The sequence below is a fragment of the Rhinopithecus bieti genome, unplaced genomic scaffold, assembly GCF_001698545.2.
Source record: "Rhinopithecus bieti isolate Rb0 unplaced genomic scaffold, ASM169854v2 scaffold_50799, whole genome shotgun sequence".
Classification (NCBI taxonomy): Eukaryota; Metazoa; Chordata; class Mammalia; order Primates; family Cercopithecidae; genus Rhinopithecus; species Rhinopithecus bieti.
The window spans coordinates 258,972-283,985 of NW_016819917.1; the positions used below are offsets into that span (position 1 = coordinate 258,972).

General features: G+C 45.0%; 3 protein-coding genes across 3 annotated transcripts in view; all 3 read left to right on the forward strand.

The window, feature by feature from the left end:
- Positions 1-428: 428 nt before the first annotated feature.
- ZNF816 (zinc finger protein 816) lies at positions 429-8,174 on the forward strand. The gene is made up of 3 exons (XM_017859337.1): positions 429-584; positions 4,661-4,787; positions 5,963-8,174. Exons 1-3 carry the CDS (start codon positions 447-449, stop codon positions 7,780-7,782), a joined length of 2,085 nt encoding a protein of 694 aa, XP_017714826.1. The 5' UTR covers positions 429-446; the 3' UTR covers positions 7,783-8,174.
- Positions 4,708-25,014, forward strand: part of LOC108520061 (zinc finger protein 28-like) — a gene marked incomplete at its 3' end in the record, with an annotated part of 36,038 nt that continues 15,731 nt past the window's right edge. The window contains 2 exon segments of the mRNA XM_017859335.1: positions 4,708-4,787; positions 10,203-10,311.
- On the forward strand, positions 22,431-23,306 carry LOC108520053 (putative zinc finger protein 702). Its single transcript, XM_017859313.1, is given in 3 exon segments — positions 22,431-22,768; positions 22,770-23,005; positions 23,087-23,306. Coding segments are annotated over 3 exon segments (732 nt in total). The 5' UTR covers positions 22,431-22,492.

A 25,014-nucleotide genomic window follows, 5' to 3' on the forward strand; every position in this document is an offset into this window, starting at 1 on the left:
GATTGTTGTTTTTGCCTTTGTCATTTTCACAGTCTGCTGGAAACGGTGCCAAAGGGCAAACACCGAATCCCAGTGAGCCCAACATGTGATGATGGTTTTGAAAGAAATTCAAACCAGTAAATAAAGAAGGGGGAGATGTAGAGGACTGCGTGCTCACAAACGAGATGTTCCCGATAAGCCCTGCTCTTGCAAACAAAGCAGGACGTTCCTTCTCTGCAAACAGGAAGGACAAAGGAGCCAGCTGCAACAGCGGGCGCTGGGAACTGGTCAATGTTTACTGATCTTGCGAGTCAAGGAAAGGTCAGAGAAGCAACACATGTCCCGTGACTTGGCAACATTCCACAAACGGCTGGATAAAATAAAGCAGAGTGTGTCAGTCGGGGCGGCCGCCATGTATATCTTGTCATGTGTTGTCTTGTGTGTTCATTCCTTTGTTTAGGAAACACATGGACCCTAACAGTGAATGGTTTCTAAATATTAAATCTCTTATTTTTTTTCACATACAGGATTTGCAAAGACTCATGTTACATGAGGAAGCCACCAAGAAGAGCAAAGAAAAGGATCCAGGGATGGCTCTTCCTCAGGTGAGTGATATTCCTCGGTGGATTCCGCTGTCTGCTTTCTAAAGTGCCAGGTATTGTAGTAGCCAGTCTTCTCTGAGTGTGAAGCATTCTACCTCACAGGTTTGCTCACACTCACCCATGCCTTTTCTCTGTTCCTCTCATCTTCACTTAAATTCTATCTCCTATAAACTAGTGACATGAGCTTGGGAAGAGGCTCCACTAGGCGTGGCCCTGGGGAGGGCTCACACCAGACATGGATGGAGATGGGCTGTTGACCCTGTGCTGTCAGTGATGTTGGGCAGCAGGGATTGTTCAGGGCCCACATCTAGATGCACATTTAGCTCTTTCTGGACCATATTAGAGAAACTGTATATGAAAGTCATATATTGACAAGTGCGGTGGCTCACGCCTGTAATGCCAGCACTTTGGGAGGCCTAGGAGGGCAGATCATGAGGTCAGCAGATTGAGACCATCCTGGCTAACACGGTGAAACCCCATCTCTACTAAAAATACAAAAAAATTAGCCAAACATGGTGGCGGGTGCCTGTCATCCCAGCTACTCAGGAGGCTGAGGCAGGAGAATGGCATGACCCCGGGAGGCAGATCTTGCAGTGAGCTGAGATCACGCCACTGCACTCCAGCCTGGGTGACAGAGCGAAACTTCCTCTCAAAAAAAAAAAAAAAAAAAAAAAAAAAGTCATACATTAATGTTCACTGGTATCTGGTAAATTCTGGAAAAGGAGGCAAACTAGAGGAGATATTTTGTGTCTGATTTTGTAATGCATTTGAAGCTACACTAGTGAGTCAATATGTCTCTGACACCAAACTTTTGTTTTAAGAGAGAGGGTGTCACTCTGGGGCCCAGTCTGGAGTGCAATGGCACAATCCTAGTTTACAGCAGCCTCGAGCTCCTGGGCTCAAGTGCTCCTCCCACCTGAGCCTCCCAAATTGCTGGGATTGAGACAGCCCAGCAAGACTCTGTACTTCCAATGTCTTGGAATAGAATGGAAAGCAGATATAGATATCAGTGATAGAGTTAGCTTTATTCCATCATTGACTTCAAATTATTTAATCAATATAAATATCCAACTGCAGGGAATTCTTTAAATCATTCTCAGCATTTTGACCCCACAGAGACTTTTTTTTTAACAGGGACTCTGATGAAGCAAGCATTTTGGGTAAAATGATTATAAGTTTGCTGTGACATAACAGCACAACTTATGTCATTAGAGAGGATGGAGTCATTCTTTTCTACCCATTATTATNTTAATCAATATAAATATCCAACTGCAGGGAATTCTTTAAATCATTCTCAGCATTTTGACCCCACAGAGACTTTTTTTTTAACAGGGACTCTGATGAAGCAAGCATTTTGGGTAAAAATGATTATAAGTTTGCTGTGACATAACAGCACAACTTATGTCATTAGAGAGGATGGAGTCATTCTTTTTCTACCCATTATTATTAAATGATTCTTTTATTTTATTTATTTATTTATTTATTTATTTATTTATTTATTTATTTATTGAGACGGAGTCTCGCTCTGTCACCCAGGCTGGAGTGCAGTGGCCGGATCTCAGCTCATTGCAAGCTCCAGCTCCCGGATTTACGCCATTCTCCTGCCTCAGCCTCCTGAGTAGCTGGGACTACAGGTGCCTGCCACCTTGCCCAGCTAGTTTTTTTTGTATTTTTTTAGTAGAGACAGGGTTTCACTGTGTTAGCCAGGATGGTCTCGATCTCCTGACCTCGTGATCCGTCTGTCTCGGCCTCCCAAAGTGCTGGGATTACAGGCTTGAGCCACCGCACCTGGCTGATTCTTTTATTTTAAACACCACATGATGTATATATGTATTGTGTAGTAAAAGTCCAAAGAAAAATACACTTATGCATCCCCTTTCTGGTCCAGCTTTCCACCCGTTCCCATGTCTCAGTGGAGAATCACTGTTGAGGGTTCTGTGGCAAGTCAGCACAAACCTTTAGAAATGTATTCATACACCGTTACGAGATTTTAGAAAAAATTATTTGATGAATGGGGTTTTTTTTTTTTTTGCGTGTTTTTTGAGACAGGGCCTCACTCTGTCAGCCGCATGTAGTGTAGAGGCACATTGCAACCTCTGACTCTCAGGTTCAAATGAGTCTTATGCTTCAACCAACTAAGTAGCTGCAGTTACAGATGCGTGCTACACTCCTGGCTAATTGTTGTGTTATTAGTACAGATGAGGTTTCACCATGTTGGCCAGGCTGGTCTTGAACTCTTGGCCTCAAGTGATCCTTCTGCCTTGGCCTCCCAAAGTTCTGGGATTTCAGGTGTGAGCCCTGCTCCCGGCCTGATGAATGTTTTGTTATGGTATTTTATCCTGCAAGTTCTGAAAATGTTCATGTTTCCAAGGTAGAAAATAAGATAGCTCGCTCTTTTAAATCCTCCTTGGAGCTTTCTCTGAATGAAGACACGTGAGTCCTTGACAGTTTTGTTTCGTTTCTTTTTTGTTGTTGTTGTTTGTGTTTTTTTTGAGATGGAGTTTCATTCTTGTGACCCAGGCTGGTGTGCAGTGATACAGTATCAGCTCACTGCAACTTCCACTTCCCAGGTTCAAGTGATTTTCCTGCCACAGACTCCCAAGTAGCTAGGATTATAGGCGTGCGCCACCATTCCCAGCTAACTTTGTATTTTTACTAGAGACAGAATTTGTCCATATTCTTCAGGCTGGTATCAAACTCCCGACCTGAGGTTATCCACCTGCCTCAGCCTCCCAAAGTGCTGGGATTACAGGTGTGACCTACCGTGTGCAGCCAATCCCACAGTTTATGTAGATAATACATAATTTGCCATATATATATACTTTTTTTTTTTTTTGAGAAAGAGTCTCAGTCTGTTGCCCAGGCAGGATTGCAGTGGTGTGATCTTGGCTTACTGCAATCTCTGTCTCCAGAGTTCAAGTGATTCTCCTGCTTCAGCTTCCTAGATAGCTGGGATTACTGGCACCTCCCTACGATGCCCAGCCAATTTTTTAATTTTTAGTAGATATGGAGTTTTGCCATGTTGGAGAGGTTAGTCTCAAACTCCTGACCTTAAGTGGTCCACTCACCTCGGTCTCCCAAATTGATGGGATTGCAGGTGTGAGCCACCATGCCTAGACTTATTTTATATATGTGTATATATATAACATGTATAATATATATTTAATTATTTAATAATNATAGATATATATAAAAATCTATATTATATATAGATATATATAAAAATCTATATTATATATAGATATATATAAAAATCTATATTATATATAGATATATATAAAAATCTATATTATATATAGATATATATAAAAATCTATATTATATATAGATATATATAAAAATCTATATTATATATAGATATATATAAAAATCTATATTATATATAGATATATATAAAAATCTATATTATATATAGATATATATAAAAATCTATATTATATATAGATATATATAAAAATCTATATTATATATAGATATATATAAAAATCTATATTATATATAGATATATATAAAAATCTATATTATATATAGATATATATATTGTTTGAGATGGAGTCTTACTCTGCAGCCCAAGCTGGAGTGCAATGGCACAATCTTGGCTCACTGCAAACTTCGCCTCTTGTTCTCAAGTTATTCTCCTGCATCAGCCTCCCAAGTAGCTGGGACTAGAGGCCTGCACCACCACACCTGTTTTTTTTTTTTTTTTTTGTATTTTTAGTAGAGACAGTGTTTCGACATGTTTTCCTGGGTGGTCTTGAACTTCTCAGCTCAGGCGATCCACCTGCCTCAGTCTCCCAAAGTGCTGGGATTTTAGGCATGGGCCACCATGCCAGGCCATATATTTTTTTATATTGTCCATAAAACTGAGACTTCCACAGTGACTTAAGGGATTTTAAAAGCTATCCTGAAAAAGTACAATAAAATGCAACTATACAGAAAATTGTTCAAAATACCTTAATGTGAATTTTCAGAACACAGTCTTGGATCAAATCAATACTTATTTTCTCTTTTCTCATTTCACGTGAGGGCGATAACAGACTCCTTCACAATGTTTTGTTGAAATGTGTTTTTTATTTTAGGGACGCTTGACTTTCAGGGATGTGGCTATAGAGTTCTCTTTCATGGAGTGGAAATGCCTGAACCCTGCACAGAGGGCTTTATACAGGGAAGTGATGTTGGAGAACTACAGGAACCTGGAGTTTGTGGGTGAGGAGAATTTCCCTTCAGACATGAGGAATCTGCTCTTGTCTATCTTGGCTCTTTCTGGTTTTATATGCTCTTTTGTGATTTTGCCCCATACATGCTTTTGATGTATATGTCATTGTTTTCTGCAGTGATGACCCTCCTATCTGTCATGGGTAGCTTCTTAGAGACTGTCCTGTGGAGTGGTTTTACATAAAAACAGAAAATTCGTGAACACTTTGACTAATGCAGTTGAACATCATCCTGCTCTAGGAAGAGATGTCCCTGGAAGCCCTGAGCAGAATTGTCAGCATGGCCCAGGATACGAGATAGAAAGCATGACACTGACACTGACTGACAAGTGTTTCCAGCTGTGGTTCTGGTTTTGTTTTCTTTTTCTTTGTTTGTTTTCAGACAGAGTCTCCCTCTGTTGAACAGGCTGGAGTGCAGAGTCTGATCTCAGCTTATTGCAACCTCTGCCTCCTGAGTTCAAGCAATGCTTGTACCTCAGTCTCTCAACCTAACTAGAATTACAGGCACCTGCCTTCATACCTGGATGATTTTTGTATTTTTATTAGACATAGGGTATCACCATGTTGATCAGGCTGGTCTTGAATTGCTGGCCTCAAGCAATTCGCTCACCTCAGCTTCGAAGTGTTGGGATTACAGGCATGAGCCACCATACTTGGCCTTTCATTCTGGCTTTTGAGAACCATCACAGAAGTGTCTCTCACTGGCACTGTGACAGTGTTCATCACATAAACTAATGGTCATCTTCTGTAAGTAGCAGTCACTGCTGTAGAAATTCCTCCTAGCGAGGAAATAATTCAGGCTTACTGCCTCATATATATGAGGCTCTTGACTGAATTCTTTTTTTTTTTTAATTCTAAACAGAATTTTGCTCTTGTTGCCCAGGCTGGAGTGCAATGTCGTGATCTCCACACGCTGCAACCTCTGCCTCCTGGGTTCAAGCAATTCTGCTGCCTAAGCCTCCTGAGTAGCTGGGATTACAGGCACCAACCACCACGCCTGGCTAATTTTTTTATGTTCAGTTGAGACAAGGTGTTCTTCAACTTTGAAGATCACATGTGGGAAGTTTAAAATAAGTATTGCTTTTGTGTAATTTTACACATTTCAATATTAACTATTATTTACCATCTGTACTTAATTGGAAAACTATTGGTCTTTATATTTTTTAGATAGCTCTTTAAAATCCATGATGGAGTTCTCATCACATGAGCACAGTAATACAGGAGAAGGGTTCTACACAGGGACATTGGAAAGACGTAAAAGTTATCACATTGGAGATTTTTGCTTCCCAGAAATCAAGAAAGATATTCATCACTTTGAGTTTCAGTGGCAAGAAGTTGAAAGAAATGGCCATGAAGCACCTGTGACAGAAAATAAAGAGTTGACTGGTATTACAGACCGACATACTCAAAGGCATGCTGGAAACAAGCCTATTAAAGATCAGCTTGGATCAAGCTTTCATTCGCATCTGCCTGAACTGTGCATATTTCAGACACAAGGGAAAATTAGTAACCAAGTAGACAAGTCTGTCAGTGGTGCTTCCTCAGCTTCAACATCCCAGAGAATTTCTGGTAGGCTCAAAACTCATATTTCTAATAAGTATGGGAAGAATTTCCTCCATTCCTCATTATCCACACAAATACAGGAAATACTCATGAGAGAAAAACCTTGCCAAAATAATGGGTGTGGCAAAGCTTTTAATTATAGCTCACTCTTAAGGAGACATCACATAATCCATTCAAGAGAGAAACAATATAAATGTGATGTCTGTGGCAAGATCTTTAATCAGAAGCAATACCTTGCATGTCATCGTAGATGTCACACTGGTGAGAAAACTTACAAGTGTGATGAGTGTGGGAAGACCTTCACTCAGATGTCATCCCTTGTATGCCATCGTAGACTTCATACTGGAGAGAACCCTTACAAATGTAATGAGTGTGGCAAGACCTTTGGTCGACATTCCGCCCTTATAATTCATAAGGCAAATCATACTGGAGAGAAACCTTACAAGTGTAATGAGTGTGACAAGACCTTTGGTCGACATTCAGCCCTTATAATTCATAAGGCAAATCATACTGGAGAGAAACCTTACAAGTGTAATGAGTGTGGCAAGACCTTCAGTCAAAAGACATCCCTTCAGTGCCATCATATACTTCACACTGGAGAGAAACCTTACAAATGTGAAGAATGTGGCAATGTTTACATTCGCAGATCACACCTTGAAAGACATAGGAGAATTCATACTGGAAAGGGATCATACAAATGTAAGGCTTGTGACAAGGTTTTCCGGAGTGATTCATACCTTGCAGAACATCAGAGAGTTCATACTGGAGAGAAACCGTACAAGTGTAATAAATGTGGCAGGAGTTTCAGTCGGAAGTCATCCCTTCAATACCATCATACACTTCATACTGGAGAGAAACCTTACACATGTAATGAATGTGGCAAGGTTTTTAGTAGAAGAGAAAACCTTGCACGTCATCATAGACTTCATACTGGAGAGAAAGCTTACAAATGTGAAGAATGCGACAAAGTTTTCAGTCGCAGATCACACCTTGAAAGACATAGGAGAATTCATACTGGAGAAAAACCATACAAATGTAAGGTTTGTGACAAGGCTTTCCGGAGTGATTCATGCCTTGCAAACCATATGAGAGTTCATACTGGAGAGAAACCTTACAAGTGTAATGAATGTGGCAAGGCTTTTAATCAAAAAACAAGCCTTGCACAACATCAGAGAGTTCACACTGGAGAGAAACCTTACAAGTGTAGTGAATGTGACAAGGTTTTTAATCAAAAAGCAAACCTTGCAAAACATCAGAGAGTTCATACTGGCGAGAAACCTTACAAGTGTAATGAATGTGGCAAAGCCTTTACAGCGCAGTCAACACTTATTCACCATCAAGCAATCCATGGTGTAGGGAAACTTTACAAATATAATGATTCTCACAAAGTCCTCAATAATGCTACAGTCATTGCAAATCATTAGAGAATCCATAATGAAGTGAGATCTACAAATGTAACAAATGTGGCAAATTTTTCAGACATCGTTCATAACTTGTAGTTCATCAGCGAATCCATGATGTAGACATCAGAGAATTCATACTGGACAGAAATCTTACCAATGTCATAAGGGTGGCAAGGTCTTCAGTCTGTGGTCATTCCCTGTAGAACATCAGAAAATTCATTTTTGAGATAATTGTTCCAAATAAAATGAATATAAAAAATCATAAAGCTTTAATTGACATTAGAGTCAATTCAACTTTGACTTGACTTTGAGTTGACTTAACATTGAGTTCAAGCATTAATTGACATAAAAAGTGTTAATGTTAAGAAGAATGGGCCAGGCACAGTGGCTCATGCCTGTTATCCCAGCACTTTGGGAGACCAAGGCAGGTAGATCACTTGAGGTCAGCAGTTTGAGACCAGCCTGGCCAATAGACTTGAGCCACTTTACCCAGCCTGTTTTTTATTTTTATCTTTATTTTTTGAGATGGAGTCTTGCTCTTATCCCCCAGGCTGTAATGCAATGACATGATCTCAGCTCACTGGAACCTCCTCCTCCTGCATTCAAGCAATTCTCCTGCCTCAGCTTCCTGGGTATCTCTGAATAGTGATGCATGCCACCACACCACGCTAATTTTTGTATTTTTATTTATTTATTTATTTTTTATTTTATTTTATTTTTTTGTTTGGAGATGGAGTCTTGCTCTTGTCACCCAGGCTGGAGTGCAGAGGTGTGATCTCGGCTCATTGCAATTTTTGTCTCTTGGGTTCAAGGAATTCTCCTACCTCAGCCTCCTGAGTAGCTGGAATTACAGGTGACCGCCACCATGCCTGGCTAATTTTTGTATTTTTAGTAGAGAGGGGGTTTCTCCATGTTGTTCAGGCTGGTCTTGAACTCCTAACCTCAGCTGATCCACCTGCCTCATCCTCCCAAGGTGGTGGAATTACAGGCATGAGCCACTGCAACTGGCCCTTTTAACATTTTATTTATTTATTTATTTTTGAGCCTATTTTGCAGCCTTTACAAAAATCAGGGTTTTCCCACAAGATCATGAAGATCTTCACATAAGGGACCTCTGACCATTTGTGTTGGCATTGGCAGTAAAGGTCAAGCAGGAATATGGTAATAACACTCATGCTCCCCACCTTTGGCCACGTTCCTGCCTTTCTAGTTTATATTTTGACCAAACCCAGCTACTCACGAGGCTGAGGCAAAAGAATCACTTGAACCCGGGAGGTGGAAGTTGCAGTGAGCCAAGATCGCACCACTGCATTCCAGCCTGGGAACAAAGAAAGAAACTTAGTCTGAAAAAAAGAAAAAGTCAAGCCCCTTCTCCTCTCTCCGTCATCATAGTGTGTGCTTGATTTCGCTTCTTGCCATGTCTTCTCACAAGACTTTCAGAATTAAGTGAGTCCTGGCCAAGAAACAAAAGCAAAATTGTTCCATTCCCCAGTGGATTCGCATAAAAACTGCTAATAAGGTCACAGTCACGTTACCATATCAAGCTGAAAATGTCATCCCTATCTGAAGAGTTGGACATGTTTTATTGGGAATATATTTTTTAATCTCCGAATCTGTTATGAGTGCATTGGTTGGCTGGGTTTGGTAATATGTGAAATATTTTATTAAAAAAAAAAGTCAGGCGCGGTGACTCACGCCTGTAATCCTAGCACTTTGGGAGGTTGGGGCAGGTGGATCCCAAGGCCAGGAGATGGAGACCATCCTGGCTAACACGGTGAAACCCCCTCTCTACTAAAAATGCAAAAAATTAGCCGGTCGTGGCTGCGGTAGTCTGTAGTCCCAGCTAGTCAAGAGGCTGAGGCAGCAGAATGGCGTGAGCCCGGTGAGCCGAGATCGCGCCACTGCACTCCAGCCTGGGCGACAGAGCGAGACTCCATCTCAAACAAAGAAGGAAATAAACATCCCGACGCACCCAAATTCCTGGTGTGGCTGGACCGGGGGCTAGGGTGCTACGAAAGGCAGGTTTGAAACAGAAACAAACGCTCACCTGAGTCAGTCCTGGGCTCTCCGTGCAGAACAACCTTGGGCTGGTAGTGGATCCTGTCTGGGAGGGTTCTGGACACCAAGCGGGGACAGGGCAGGAGGGGAAAATGTTGCTGAGGGGGCGGGGCCTGAACAGATGCTGGGGCGGGGTGAGAGAGTGGAGGCCACTGTGGGTGCGGGGCCTGGTTAGAGGCTGGGGACAGGGCAAGAAGGAGGAGGTTGCCAGGGTGCCGGGCCGGTCCGGGCCGGACAGCGGGCTAGGCTAGAGGGTTATCGCCGTCAACGGGGAGGGCTCTGGAAGGTGGGTGGTTATAAAGGGCCAGGCCTGGAGGAGGCGGGTTCGGGCTCTCTCCTCAGCTGGGCCATGGACTTCGCCAGCTGTCATCCTCTCCCTCTAGGACCGGATCCTCCGGGTTCTGATTGGTGGATTCATTCTCTTGTGCCCTGATGATACCCTAATATCACATGGATGCTTCCTGCCTGTTTTAACATTTCAAACAATGGAAGGTAAAACTACTTATGTAGTAGACCACGTGTACTGAACGCTGAACACTTTTTCCTCTTAAATTGAAAATGGTTTTAATGCAAAGCGCCTTTTTTGAGCAGGTAGAGTCGCGCGTCCTGCAGGTGGCGGAGCTCCCCTCAGTCTGGGGCAGGGCGGGGGAGAGGTGCGGGGACATCGGTAAAGGGGTGGAGTGGGGCGCGGGTTGCAGCGAGGACTGACAGAACGGCTTATTAAACTAAGCAAGGTCCTGGGTTAAGTGGATAATGGAAACTGAAAGGTGACGTGCAGAACTGCCTATTACACCCAGGAGGTGGAGGATAATTTCATATTTCGTGGAAATAAAGTCAGGGCCCGGAGCTGTGGCTCACACCTGTAATCCCAGCAATTTGAGAGGCCGAGGCGGGAGGATCGCTTGAACCCAGGAGTTCGAGATCAGCCTGGGCAACGTAGTGAGACGTCGTCTCTATTAAAAATCAAAAAATGCGTCAGGTGTGGTGGTGCACGCCTGTGGTCCCAGCTGCTTGGGGCGCTGAGGTGGGAGGATCACGTGAGCCAGGGATTTCACAGCTGCAGTGAGCTGTAATCTCTCCAGCCTGGGTGACAGAGCTAGACCCTGTCTCAAACAAAGAAGGAAATAAATGAGAGGCATAATTTGCTTTGAAAATTAAAAACAACTTTTTTTTTTTCTCTTTCCTTAGGACTTTTATTTAGAAAATTTGTAAATACATTTTCTCTGTCTTCTGTGTAGGGAAAAGAAAGAGAGATCAGACTGTTACTATGTCTATGTAGAAAAAGGAAGACATGGCCAGGCGCAGTGGCTCACGCCTGTAATCCCAGCACTTTGGGAGGCCGAGGCGGGTGGATCACGAGTTCAGGAGATCGAGACCATCCTGGCAAACACGGTGAAACCCTGTCTCTACTAAAAATACAAAGAAAAAAAAAAAAAGAATTAGCCAGGCGTGGTGGTGGGCGCCTGTAGTCCCAGCTTCTTGGGAAGCTGAGGCAGGAGAATGGCGTGAACCCGGGAGGTGGCGGAGCTTGCAGTGAGCAGATGGCGCCACTGCACTCCATCCTGGGCGACAGAGCGAGACTCCATCTCAAAAAAAAAAAAAGAAAGAAAGAAAAAGGAAGACATAAGAAACTCCATTTTGATCTGTACTAAGAAAAATTCTTCTGCTTTGAGATACTATTAACCTGTAACCTTAGCCCCAACCCTGTGCTCACAGAAACATATGCTATATTGACTCAAGGTTTAATGGATTTAAGGCTGTGCAGGATGTGTTTTGTTAAATATGTGTTTGCAGGCAGTATTCTTGGTAAAAGTAATTGCCATTCTCCATTCTCGGTTATCCAGGGATACAATGCACTGCAGACGGCCACAGGGACTTCTGCCCAAGAAAGCCTGGGTATTGTCCAGGTTTCCCCCCGACTGAGACAGCCTGAGATATGGCCTTGTGGGAAGGGAAAGACCTTACAGTCCCCCAGCCCGACACCCATAAACAGTTTGTACTGAGGAGAATTAGTGTAAGATAAAGGCCTCTTTGCAGTTGACATAGGAGGAAAGCATCTGTCTCCTGTTCGTACCTGGGAATGGAATGTCTCCATGTAAAACCCGATCATACGTTCTATTTACTGAGATAGGAGAAAACCTCCTTATGGCTGGAGGTGAGACATGCTGGTGGCAATACTGCTCTTTACTACACTGAGATGTTTGTGTAAAGTCAAACATAAATCTGGCCTACATGCACATCGAGGCACAGCACCTTTCCTTAAACTTATTTATGACACAGAGTCTTTGCTCACATGTTTTCTTGCTGACCCTCTCCCCACCATTACCCTATAGTCCTGCCACATCCCCCTTTCCGAGATGGTAGAGATAGTGATCAATAAACACTGAGAGAACTCAGAGAGCAGTGCCGGGGCGGGTCCTCCGTATGCTGAGCGCTGTACCCTGGGCCCACTTTTCTTCCTCTATACTTTGTCTCCATGTCTTATTTCTTTTCTCAGTCTCTCGTCTCCACCTTGCGAGAAATACCCACAGGTGTGGTGGGGCTGGCCTCCTTCACTTCTGAGGTTTTTTTTTTTTTTTTTTTTGAGACAGAGTTTTGTTCTTGTTGTCGGTGCTGGAGTGCAATGGCGTGATTTCAGCTCACCACAACCTCTGTCTCCCAGGTTCAAACAATTCTCCTGCCTCAGCCACCAGAGTAGCTAGGATTACAGGCATGCAGTAGCAGGCCCAGCTAATCTTGTATTTTTACAAGAGATGGGGTTTCTCCATGTTGGTCAGGCTGGTCTCGAACTCCTGATCTCAGGTGGTCCACCCGCCTCAGTGGTTTGACACTGGGATTACAGGCGTGAGCCACCGCACCCGGCCTGAAGTGGTATTTTTAAGAAACAACCTAAACTTGTTTCAGTTTAAGAACCCAGGGATGTATTTCTGAAGGACTTGGGGTCTCTCTTTGAAAGGCAAACAACAAAAGAGACAGTACCTGTACCTCAGTAGGAAATTAAATATTTCAAACATCAAATAATTCCAATTTAAAAGTATAGACCTTTAAATAGTTCTGAGCCTAGAAAAAATATGGTCATGCAACCTGAGTCCAGTGGTATGCAGACACAACTTCCTTTTTTTTTTTTTTTTGGAGACAGAGTCTTATTATGTAACCCAGGCTGGAGTGCAGTGGCCTGATCTCAGCTCACTGCAACCTCCACCTCTTGGGTTCAAGCGATTCTCCTGCCTCAGCCTCCTGAATAGTTGGGACGACAGTCAGGCACCACCATGCCTGGCTAATATTTGTATTTTTTAGTAGAGACAGGGTTTCACGATATTGGCCAGGCTGGCATCAAACTCCTGACCTCGTGATCCGCCCGCCTCAGCCTCCCAAAGTGCTGGGATTACAGGCGTGAGCCACAGGCGCCTGGCTGCAGACGCAACTTCTAACAGTTTTCCTGGCCAGACGCGGTGGTTAACGCCTGTAATCTCAACACTTTGGGAGGCCAAGGAGGCTGGATCACTTGAGGTCAGGAGTTTGAATCCAGCCTGGCCAACGTGGTGAAACTCCAGTCTCTACTAAAAATACAAAACAATTAGCCAGGCTTGGTGACGCGCGTCTGTAATCCCAGCTGGTTGGGAGGCTGAGGCAAGAGAACTACTTTAACACGGGAGGTGAAGTTTGCAGTGAGCCGAGATCTCGCCACTGCACTCTAGTCTGTTCAACAGATAAATAGTCTGTCTCAAAAAAGAAAAGAAAAAATGTAAATACAAAAATAAAAGTAATAGATCTCTTACACAAGTGTGCTAGGACAACTAACTGGATATCCACATGAAAAAGAATAATGTTGGATCCCTGTCTCACACAATCAAAATTTAACAAAAGTTAAAAAAAAAAAAAAAAAAAAAAAAAAGAGAGACAAGGAAGGGAGCGCTGCGGGAGGAGGTGTTACTTTGTCGTCCAGGCTGGCTTGGACCCCCAGACTCAGCGATCCTCCCGCCACTGCTTCCTGAGTAACTGGGAATTCAGGCTTTCGCCCCCACACCCACATCCCTGCTGTGTTTAAGCTGCAGGTGGTGACCTCACTCCTCCCTGGCCTGAGCACTCAGTCCTGCATCCTAGGCGGTGGCCCTATGGAAGTCTCTGAGCACAGGGTGGACTCTTTTCCTAGTGAATGGAGAATAGAAAGGGAGAAGATTTCTATTCTATTCTTTGGGCCATCAGCATGAAATCCTACGTTCCTTCCAGGCAGGGCTTTGCATTTCACATTCTAGTTTGCATCCCCGTTGCAGACAATTCCAGGGCTTTTGAATCATGCTTCAGTCTTCCTGGCTGCTCTTGTCTCCAAAACCCGAAAACAAGAGGCGATGGGAACCAGGCTGAGAGACTCACAGGTCCCGCCCCGGCCCCACCCTCTGTCGGTTTTGAAGGGCAAGGTTTCTCTGTCTCACGCCCCGCCCCTACCTCACCCAGGCCCCGCCCACCTCCTCGAGGGTCCCACCCAGGCCTATCTTCCGTCCTGCGCGCGCAGATTCTCTCAAACCCGGAAGCGGATCGCGTGGAGTGGCGGTCCCACCGCGGTGGTGAGTTCTGCTCTGTGTTGTGTTAAGTCTGCGCTTCCCAGGTCCCCGGCGCTTCTGTACCGGGCACGTGGGGTCCTCATAGACCTGGGAATTCTCGCCCGTCTTTCTTCACCCAGACATCCCCGTGAGAGTCCGGGGGTCGCTTCCTTTTGGGTTTAAAGTCACCTTAGGCTCGCCCCGTCCCGAATCTTTCTGCTATAGGGCAATGTATACACTTCCTATCGCGTAGTTTTCCTGCTCAAAACCTTTTTCTGACTCCTCCCGACCTGCACTTTTTAAACTCCTTACCGCGAAGCGGATTCCCGCCCTGGGCGCCTCCCAGTTTTGTCTTAAGGCGCCGTCGCCCCCCACCTCCCTCCTCGTGCTGGGCCCTAATGCTCCCCAGGTCTTCCCTCCGTAATCACCGTTTCTCCTGAGCCTGCATTGGGGAGGTGCCCGGGGCCTGTACTATGACACCGGGTATTCTTGCCTGCCCAGCTCCAGCCCCTGGAAAATGCGCTCCTTCGGGATGCGGGCGTCTTACTCCAAAGCCCCCTGTGATTGTGTGGGCCAAAGGGATCAGGAGACTGAGAGAGAGCAGTAGAAAACCTGAGACAGAGAAAAGAAGAATGAGAAAGACCCTAATAGATGGCAACGCAGAGGATGGGTCAGGGATTTGCTGAGAGAGCAAAAATGAAACAACAACAACAACAACAACAACAACAAAGAAAAACAAGAGGAGAAAAACAACTGGAGAAATGTAGAGAAAAGCTAGATGTACAAAGAGATGAAGGACAGCAAGGTAGGGAGAAGGGCAGCAAAGAGGGAGGCTCATCAGAGTGAGGGAGAGGAGGAGGCATGTGGAGCCAGGGCAGACACAGTAGAGTGGTGCTGGTGGTGAGGAGAACAGAGGGGGAACCACAGCAGGGAGGACACCTGGGGATCTGGGGTGCTGGAGAGTGGGGACAGGGGGGTTTAACAGGGAAGATACAATTTAACAGGGAGAGCAGAGGAGGCGCAGAGATGGGAGAAGAGGCGGAAATAGATGGAGATTGAGGACGATCGAAAGACTGGGGAGAAGGAGCAATGAGAGGTAAATAAGTTGCGAGGATGGAGCAGAAGAGGTGGAAGAGAAGGAATGGAGGGAAGAAGGGGATAAACAGCAGGAGAGGACAGGGGCACAAAATGAGCAGCAGAATCCCAGGGAGGAAGAAAACACGAGCTAGAGAGAGAAGGGGCGAATGAGAGATAGGTACAGAATTAGGGAGGGAAGCACAGTAATGAAGACAGAGGGGCTGAGCGCAGTGTCTCACGCCTGTAATCCCAGCAGTTTAGGAGACCGAGGCAAGGGGATTGCTTGAGTCCAGGAGTTCGAGGCCAGCCTGGCCAACATAGTGAGAACCCCATCTCTGCCAAAAGAAAAAAAAAATTAACCGGGCGTGATGGTGCACACCTGTAATCCCAGCTACTCTGGAGGCTGAGGCAGGAGGATCACTTCAGCCCAGGAGGTCCAGGCTGCAGTGAGCCGAGATCATGCCACTGCACTCCAGCCTGGTCAACAGAGCAAGACGCTGTCTCAAAAGAAAAAAAGGGGTGGGGGACTTCATTGGATATGATTAGTTGTGACATGTTGACTTCTATGTATATAATCTAATAACTTAAAATTTGTTTAAATTATATAGATGAGATTGAGAATTTTAAAATTCCTATCTATAAGGCATGTACATTCTATAAATCTTGGCATCAGAGGTCAGCTTCCACTTGGAATCCCTATTCAGCCCGAGGGTTCTGTCTTTATTCACTTGTTAGACATTCTCTTTCCTTTTCCCAGGGTGGAATAGGAAGTGGGGCAGTGAAGTGAGAGAAAAAAATCACTTTCTGTTATCATGCAATAGTTTTAATTTAATTAATTAATTGATACTTTGAGACAGAGTCTGGCTGTATCGCCCAGACTAGAGTGCAGTGGCGTGGTCTCCTCCAACTGCAGCCTTGCCCTCCTAGGCTTAAGTGATCCTCCTACCTTAGCCACCCGAGTAGCTGGGACCACAGGTATCAGCCATCAAGCCTGGCTAGCTTTTGTATTTTTCTTTTTTTGTAATAAAGGGGTTTCACTATGTTTCCCAGGCTGGTCTCAAAATTTTGGGCTCAAAGAATCCTTCTGCCTTGACCTCCCAAATTACTGGGGTTACAGTTGGGATTCCATAGAGGAGCCACCGCACCTGACCTACATAGTCGTTTTTTGTTTGTTTGTTTTTGAGATGGAATCTCGCTCTCATCCAGGATAGAGTGCAATGGCACAGTCTCGGCTCACCGCAATTTCTGCTTCCCGAGTTCAAACGATTCTACTGCCTCAGCCTCCCAAGTAGCTGGGATTACAGGCATGAGCCACCACGTTCAACTAAATTTGTGTTTTCAGTAGAGATGGGGTTTCTCCATGTTGGTCAGGCTGGTCTTGAACTCAGATGATCCTGACCTCAGGTGATCCGCCCACCTCAGCCTCCCAAATGCTGGGATTACAGGTGTGAGCCACCACGCCCAGCCCTTTTAGTACTTTTTAAAAGGGACATCAGGGTGCAGTGGCTCACGCCTGTAATCCCAGCACTTTGGGAGGCTGAGGCGGGTGGATCACAAGGATCACAAGGTCAGGAGTTTGAGACCAGTTTGCCCAACATGATGAAATCCTGTCTTTCCTAAAAATTCAAAAATTAGCTGGGCATGTTGGCACACGTCTGTAATTCCAGCTACTCAGGAGGCTGAGGCAGGAGAATCACTTGAACCCGGGAGGTGGAGGTTGCAGTGAGCCAAGATTGTGCCACTGCACTCCATCCTGGGTGAGAGTGAGACTCCATCTCAAAAAAGAAAAATTGGAAAAAACAAAGGAACATCAAAGCCAGGGGTGGTGGCTCCTGCCTGTAATCCCAGGACTTTGGGAGCCAATCATCTAAGGTCAGGAGTTCATGACCATTCTGGCCAGCATGGTGAAACCCTGTCTCTAGTAAAAATACTAAAAAAGTAAGCCGGGTGTGGTGGTGTGCACCTCTAGTTCCAGCTGCTCGGGAGACTGAAGCATGAGAATCGCATGAACTTGGGAGGTAGAGGTTCCAGTGAATCGAAATGGTACCACTGCACTGTAGCCTGGGTCTTCATCTCAAAAAAACAAACAAAAAAATATAAAATAAAAAACAAAAGAGACATCAAAAGTGCTTTTATTCTCATTATGTAATAGATTTCCTTTTTTTTTCTTTCTGGTTCCTCTTCATTTCTTTCCTTATTCTTTTTTTTTTTGCAGTTTGAGATAAATCTTAATTTTAAAATTCCTTTTAAATACATAATCACTTCTTCTGAAAGACGCCTTTGTGGCATCCAAAATCAGCTCACATCATTCCTTTCTGTACATGTATATGTTCTAGTTATTTTCCTGTTGACATCTGAATTTGTTCGATTTTTCAAAAACAATTTCAAAGTAGTTTCTGTTTGAAATTAGTTGTGTCTGTTTCAGATCGAGGTCTGCATGCTTTCTACTCTTTATTATTTACTGGAAACCTTTAACATCAAAATGTAGTTTAACCAGTTAGTCTATTTTTTCAGTTTTCTTTCCTTAGGTCATTTGTTAAAATCTTGAGCTGTGAGCTATTAAGTGCATGTTTCCCTCAAGGCCCTCTGGTCTATGTGGACAAATGTTGAAAGCCCAACTCCTCAGTGTGGCTCCACAGCCCTGTGTCCAGGGCCCCTGCCAGTGTCCAGCCTCCTCCTGGGAGCTTACCCACATCTCCTGACTCCCTCTGCCCCAGGCATATTGCTTTTCTCTTTTCCCAAACATCAAAACCCTTCCTGTCTCTGGTCATTGTCCCTGCTCTTACCCTATGTCCCTAAATGATCATGGCCCTGTCTCTATCTCCTCCTTCAGGTCTAGGTTCAGAGATGTCTCCCATGCCTTCTCACCCCCATCTGAAGTTCCCTCTGCCCATCAGTCTTTTCATGTTACTCAGATTTTATATTTATTTTATTATTATTATTTATTATTATTATTATTTATTTTTTTTTTTTTTTTTTTTTTTTTTTTTTTTTTTTTTTTTTTGGACGGAGTCTCGCTCTGTCGCCCGGGCTGGCGAGTGCAGTGGGCCGATCTCAGCTCACTGCAAGCTCGCTCCCCGGGTTTACGCCATTCTCCTGCTCAGCCTCCCGAGTAGCTGGGACTACAGGCGCCGCCACCTCACCCGGCTAGTTTTTTGTATTTTTTAGTAGAGACGGGGTTTTCACCATGTTAGCCAGATGGTCTCGATCTTCTGACCTCGTGATCCGCCCGTCTCGGCTCCCCAAAGTGCTGGGATTAACAGGTTGGAGCCACACGCAGCCCGGCCCTCAGATTTTATTATCTCTGCATCAGTCCTATCAGAAATCTCTTTTTATTATTTTAATTTTTTTTGAGACAGGTCTCACTCTGTCATACCAGGCTGTGAGTGCAGTCTTGTGACCTCGCTCCCTGCACCTCTGTCCTCCTGGTTCAAATGATTCCCTTAGTGCCATCAGCCTTGCAAGTGCTGAAATTGCAGGTGTATCACCACACTTGGCTCATTTTTGTTATTTTAATTTTAATTTTATTTTACTTTTGAGTCCTCAATCTGTCGCCCAGGCTGGAGTGCAGTGGCACAAATCTTGGCTCACTGCAACCTCCACCTCCTGGGTTAAACTGATCTCCTGCCTCAGCTCCCGAGTAGCTGGGATTACAAGACGCCCACCAGCCAGTACTTTTTGTATTTTAGTAGAGATGGCAGTTTAACATGTTGGCCGGGCTGGTCTTGAACTCCTACCTAAAGTATCCACCCTTTCTTGGTCTCCCAGAGTGCTGGGATTAACAGGCCCAGAGTCCACCGTGCCTGCTCCTATTTTGTATTTTTAAGTAGAGACAGGGTTTCCACCATTGTTTGGCCAGGCTGGTCTCAGAACTCGTGAACCTCAGGTGATGCGTCTGCCTTGCTACCAGTGTGCTGTCTTACAAGACGGGCGGCCACCGTGCCTGCCCAGAACGCCTTTCTGCTGGATTATTTTGAGGTGTTTTGTGTCTCCGTTCATTGGAGGATAACCTGTTTCCCATCTTGGCAAGGACAACTGCAGCATCTACTCTGAGGTTGTGGGTTCAGATGCTGAGGTGTCTTCAGGAACACTGGGGCAAGTGTGGGGATGGTCACTTTCTTCTGAATTTCAAATCTAATTGATCTTGACAGGGGTACCTGCCCCTCCACAACCTGGTGGCGTTTCTCGTTAGGTGGAAGGAGAGACTTGAGAAAAGAAATGAGACACAGAGACAAAGTATAGAGAAAGAAAAAGTGGGCCCAGGGGACCGGGGGCTCAGCATACAGAGGACCCAAGCACGGCACGGTCCTCTGAGTTCCCCTTAGTATTTATTGATCATTATCATTTACCATCTTAAAGATAAGGGAGTGCAGACAATAGGATCATTTTAGGAGAAAATTAGCAGTAAAATATGGAATCAAAGGATCTCTGTACATAATAAATTCCCAAAAGAAAATGCTGTGCCTTGAGATGCATATGCAAACATTCTCCAGAAACCTCTTAGCAGCATTGTTCCAGCAGTCCCGCCAGCAAGTCTCACCTTATGCCATCAAGGTGGTTTTCCCTATCTCAGTAAACAAGAGCATACAATCGGGTCCTCACACCGAGATGTTCCATTGCCAGGGACTGGCAGGATTTTTACCAGCAAGCTGCTTCAGGTACTTGTATTAACAAAGACACATCCTGCACAGCCCAAAATCCATTAAACCTTGAGTCACCAACAGCACATGTCTCTTGCAAGGCAAGGTTGGGGGTAAGGTCACAGATTAAAGCATCTCAAATACAGAACAAATGGAGTTCTATGTCTACTTCTTTCTAATAAGACACAGAACAGTGCTGTCTCTCTTTCTTTTTTGCCATAGATACTGACTTCCTGTTGCTATTTATATAAGGCTTCACTAGGGGTCAGAAAAGCCCTACAGACCAGACCTTGTGTCCTCAGGCAGTGCCAAGGCATCCCCATTTTTGTCATCTGTGTCACTGCCTCACTCCAGCTCCCAGGTCGTCTGTGCTCTGCACATCACCAGGGCCCAGTTTGGCCATTATGGGCAGGGGCTTTGCTACCAGCAGGTGATGCACTCAGAGTCAGGGTCCTGGGTTCCCTTCAGGAAGGGTGGGGAGGTGGTCAGGGACCTGAGGGGCATGAAGGACACACCCCTACACAGCTAGTTCTGTTCTGGAGGAGCTGGAGGCTCTGACTTCAGGAAAGATTCTTCCAAGGATCAGATGCAAAGAGCACAGTGCACTGCAGCCCGAGGGCCACCTCCTCCTGCCAGGGCAGTGGCGATGACTCTCTGCTGGCTGTTCCTTGCCTGTCACAGCACACACACACACACACACACACACACACACACACACACGGCAGCTGGGAGCCGAAGGTCAAGAGGCTATAATATAAATGTGTGGCCAGGTGTGGTGGCTCACGCCTGTAGTCCTACAACTTTGTGAAGGGGGCCTGCCCCTCCACACCCGTGGGTGTTTCTTGCAAGGTGGAGATGAGAGACTGAGAAAAGAAGACACAAAGTATAGAGGAAGGAAAGTGGGCCCAGGGGACCAGCGCTCAGCATACAGAGGACCCGCGCTGGCACTGGTCTCTGAGTTCCCTCAGTACTCATCGATCACTATCTCTACCGTCTTGGAGAGGGGGATGTGGCAGGACTACAGGGTAATGTTGTGGGGAGGGTCAGCAGGAAAACATGTGAGCAAAGGATTCTGTGTCGTAAGTTTAAGGAAAGGTGCTGTGCCTGAATGTGCACATAGGCCAGATTTATGTTTAACTTTACATAAACATCTCAGTCCTGACGTGTAAAGGGGAACAGGCAATGAGCACTCTACTATCTCTTTTTTATAAAAGCACTAGTCCTGGCCGGGCACCGTGGCTCAAGCCAGTAATCCCAGCCCTTTGGGAGGCCGAGGCAGCTGGATCAACGAGACCAGCCTGACCAACATGGAGAAACCACGTCTCTACTAAAACTACAAACGGTGGCGCATGCCTGTAATCACAGTTACTCTGGAGGCTGAGGCAGGAGAATCGCTTGAACCTAGGAGGCAGAAGTTGTGATCCAAGATCATGGCATTGCACTCCAGCCTGGGCAACAAGACCAAAACTCCATCTCAAAAATCAATAAAGAAAAAATAAAAATAAAAACACATTAGTTCTATTCATGAATAGTCAACACAGAACCAAATTCTCTAAAAGGCCTCTTCTGCGGGAACATCCTATTGGAGAAAAAGAAATCTGATAATGACTTTTAGCCAATACAAATATTTAGGCCAGAGAGTCTGCATCATATTTTTTGTTTTTGTTGTGCAATTTGTTTTCTACACAGTTTTCTCTGACTCAGTTTTTAAATTTTCCCAGTACACATTCTATGTTTTGCATTTTACACATAGCGAACTATTGAACTAAAGGCAATGCATTGTGGGGAAAAGAAAGATCAGATTGTTACTGTGTCTATGCAGAAAAGGAAGACACAAGAAACTCCATTTTGATCTGTATTAAGAAAAATTGTTTTGCTTTGAGATGCTGTTAACTTGCAACTTTAGCCCCAACCCTGTGCTCACAGAAACATGTGCTGTATTGAGTCAAAGTTTAATGGATTTAGGGCTGTTCACGATGTGCCTTGTTAACAATGTTTGCAGACAGTGTGCTTGGTAGAAGTCATTGCCATTCTCCATTTTCTATTAACCAGGGGCACAATGTACTGCGGAAAGCCGCAGGGACCTCTGCCCAAGAAAGCCTGGGTATTGTTCAAGGTTTCCCCCAACTCAGAGTCTGAGATATGGTCTCATGGGAAAGGAAAGACCTTACGTCCCCCAGCCCAACACCCGTAAAGGGTCTGTGCTGAGGAGGAGGAGTGAAAGCGGGAGACCTCTTTGCAGTTGAGATAAGAGGAAGGCTTCTGTAGGCCAGGCACGGTGGCTCATGCTTGTAATCCCAACACTTTGGGAGGCCGAGGTGGGCAGATCACAAGATCAGGAGATCGAGACCATGCTGGCTAACATGGTGAAACCCCGTCTCTACTAAAAATATAAAAAATTAGCCAGGTGTGCTAATGACAGAAATCAAAAAGTTGACAGGTAGTACAGACCGATATGATCAAAGACATGCTGGAAAGAAGCCTATTAAAGATCAGCTTGGATCAAGCTTTCATTCACATCTGCCTGAACTGCACATATTTCAGCCCGAAGGGAAAATTGGTAATCAAGTTGAGAAGCCTATCAACAATGCCTCCTTAATTTGAACATCCCAAAGAATTTCTTGTAGTCCCCAAACCCATATTTCTAATAACGATGGGAATAATTCCCTCCACTCTTCATTACTCACACAAAAAAATGGGAAGTACACATGAGAGAAAAATCCAATGTAACGAGAGTGGCAAATCATTTAATTATAGCTCACTCTTAAGGAAACATCAGATAATCCATTTAGGAGAGAAACGATATAAATGTGATGTATGTGGCAAGGTCTTTAATCAGAAGCGATACTTTGTATGCCATAGTAGATGTTACTCTGGTAAGAAACCTTACAATTGTTATGAGTGTGGCAAGACCTTCAGTCAGATGGCGTCTTTTAAATACTATTGTAGACGTCATACTGGAGGGAAGCCTTACAAGTGTAATGAGCGTAACAAGACCTTTGATTGAAGTTCAGCCCTTGTAATTCATAAGGCAATTCATGCTGGAGAGAATCCTTACAAGTGTAATGAATGTGGCAAGGTTTTTAATCAGGAAGCACACCTTGCATGTCATCATAGACTTCATACTGGAGAGAAACCTTACAAACATGAAGAATGTGACAAAGTTTTCAGTCACAAATCACACCTTGAAAGACAAAAGAAAAAGAGGAGGCGTTCCCGTTGTTTTTGAGAATGCCCTACTGTGTAAGTGGTAGGTTGCTTTTTTTTTTTTTAAGACAGAATCTCACCTGAGTGAGCCTCTGCACCTGGCCATATTTATTATTGTTATTATTTTTTTGTTTTTGAGATGGAGTTTCACTCGTTGCCCAGGCTGGAGTGCAATGGCGCAATCTCGGCTCACCACAACCTCTGTCTCCTGGGCTCAAGCAATTCTCCTGCCTCAGTCTCCCAAGTAACTCGACTACAGGCGCGTGCCACCACGCCTGGATAATTTTTGTATTTATAGTAGAGATGGGGTTTCTCCATATTGGTCAGGCTGGTCTTGAACTCTCAACCTCAGGCCACGTGCCTGCCTCGGCCTTCCGAAACGCTGGGTTTACAGGCTTAAGCCACAGCGCCTGGCCTGAAGTGGTATTTTTTAGAAAGTAACTGAACTTTTTTTCAGTTTCATGATCCAGGGATGTGTTTCAGAAGGACTCGGGAGCTCTCTTTGAAAGGCAAACAACACGGGAGATAGTACCTGTATCTCAGTAGGAAATTAAGTAATTCAAACGTCAAGTATTTCACGTTAAAAGCTACGGACCTTTAAATAATTCTGAGCCTTGAGATGAAGGTGGTCATACAACCAAAGTCCAATGGCATGCAGGCGCAACTTTTTTTTTTTTCTTTTTGAAACGGAGTTTCGCCCTGTCGCCCAGGCTGGAGTGCAGTGGCGCCATCTGGGCTCACTACAAGCTCCGCCTCCAGGGTTCACGCCATTCTCCTGCCTCAGCCTCCCCAGTAACTGGGACTATAGGCACCTGCCGCCACGCCTGGCTACTTTTTTTTGTATTTTTAGTAGAGACAGGGTTCCCCGTGTTAGCCAGGATGGTTTCAATCTCCTGACCTGGTGATCCACCTGCCTCAGCCTCCCAAAGTGCTGGGATTACAGGCGTGAGTCATCGCACCCGGCCGCAGGCGCAACTTTTAAGAGTTTTCCTGGCCAGGTGCCGTGGCTCAAGCCTGTAATCCCAGCATTTTCGCAGGCGGAGGCGGGCAGATCACTTGAGAAACCAGCCTGGCCAACTTGATGAAACCCCGTTTCTAGTAAACATACAAAGCCATTACAAGGCGTGGTGGAGCGCGCCTGTATTCTCAGCTACTTGGGAGCCTGAGGCAGGAGAACTGCTTGAACAAGGGAGGTGGAGGTGGCAGTGAGCCGAGATCATGCCCCTGCACCCCAGACTGGGCGACAGAGCAAGACTCCATACCGAAAAAAAAAAAAAGGTATACAATTCAGTTTCCTAATATCAATTTTAAAAAAAGTTTTGGCCAGGCAAGGAGGCTCAAGCCTGGAATCCCAGCACTTTGGGAGGCCGAGGCTGGTGGTTCAAGAGGTCAGGAGTTTGAGACCAGCCTGGCCAATATGGTGAAATCCCATCTCTACTAAAAATACAAAAATTAGCTGGGCATGGTGGCACGTGCCTGTAGTCCCAGCTACTTGGGAGGCTAAGGCAGAAGAATCGCTTGAACCCGGGAGATGGAGCTTGCAGTGAACCGAGATTGCACCACTGCACTCCAGCCTGGGTGACAGAGCGAGACTCTGTCTCAAAAAAAAAAAAAAAGAGTTTTCCTGTAAATAATTAGGAAGACTAAGCAGCCCCAGAGACAAGACCTCCTGGCATCATAGTCCCTTCTTCTGGAGTGATAAAGTAACCTTCCCTGAAGTGTATCATTCC

Excerpts from the sequence above, each read along its gene's own strand:
- ZNF816 (XM_017859337.1), top strand. The coding sequence starts at position 447 with ATGGACCCTAACAGTGAATGGTTTCTAAATATTAAATCTCTTATTTTT. Across the intron at positions 585-4,660 it reads CAGGGATGGCTCTTCCTCAG|GGACGCTTGACTTTCAGGGA; the intron begins GTGAGTGATATT and ends TTTTTATTTTAG. Across the intron at positions 4,788-5,962 it reads CAGGAACCTGGAGTTTGTGG|ATAGCTCTTTAAAATCCATG; the intron begins GTGAGGAGAATT and ends TATATTTTTTAG.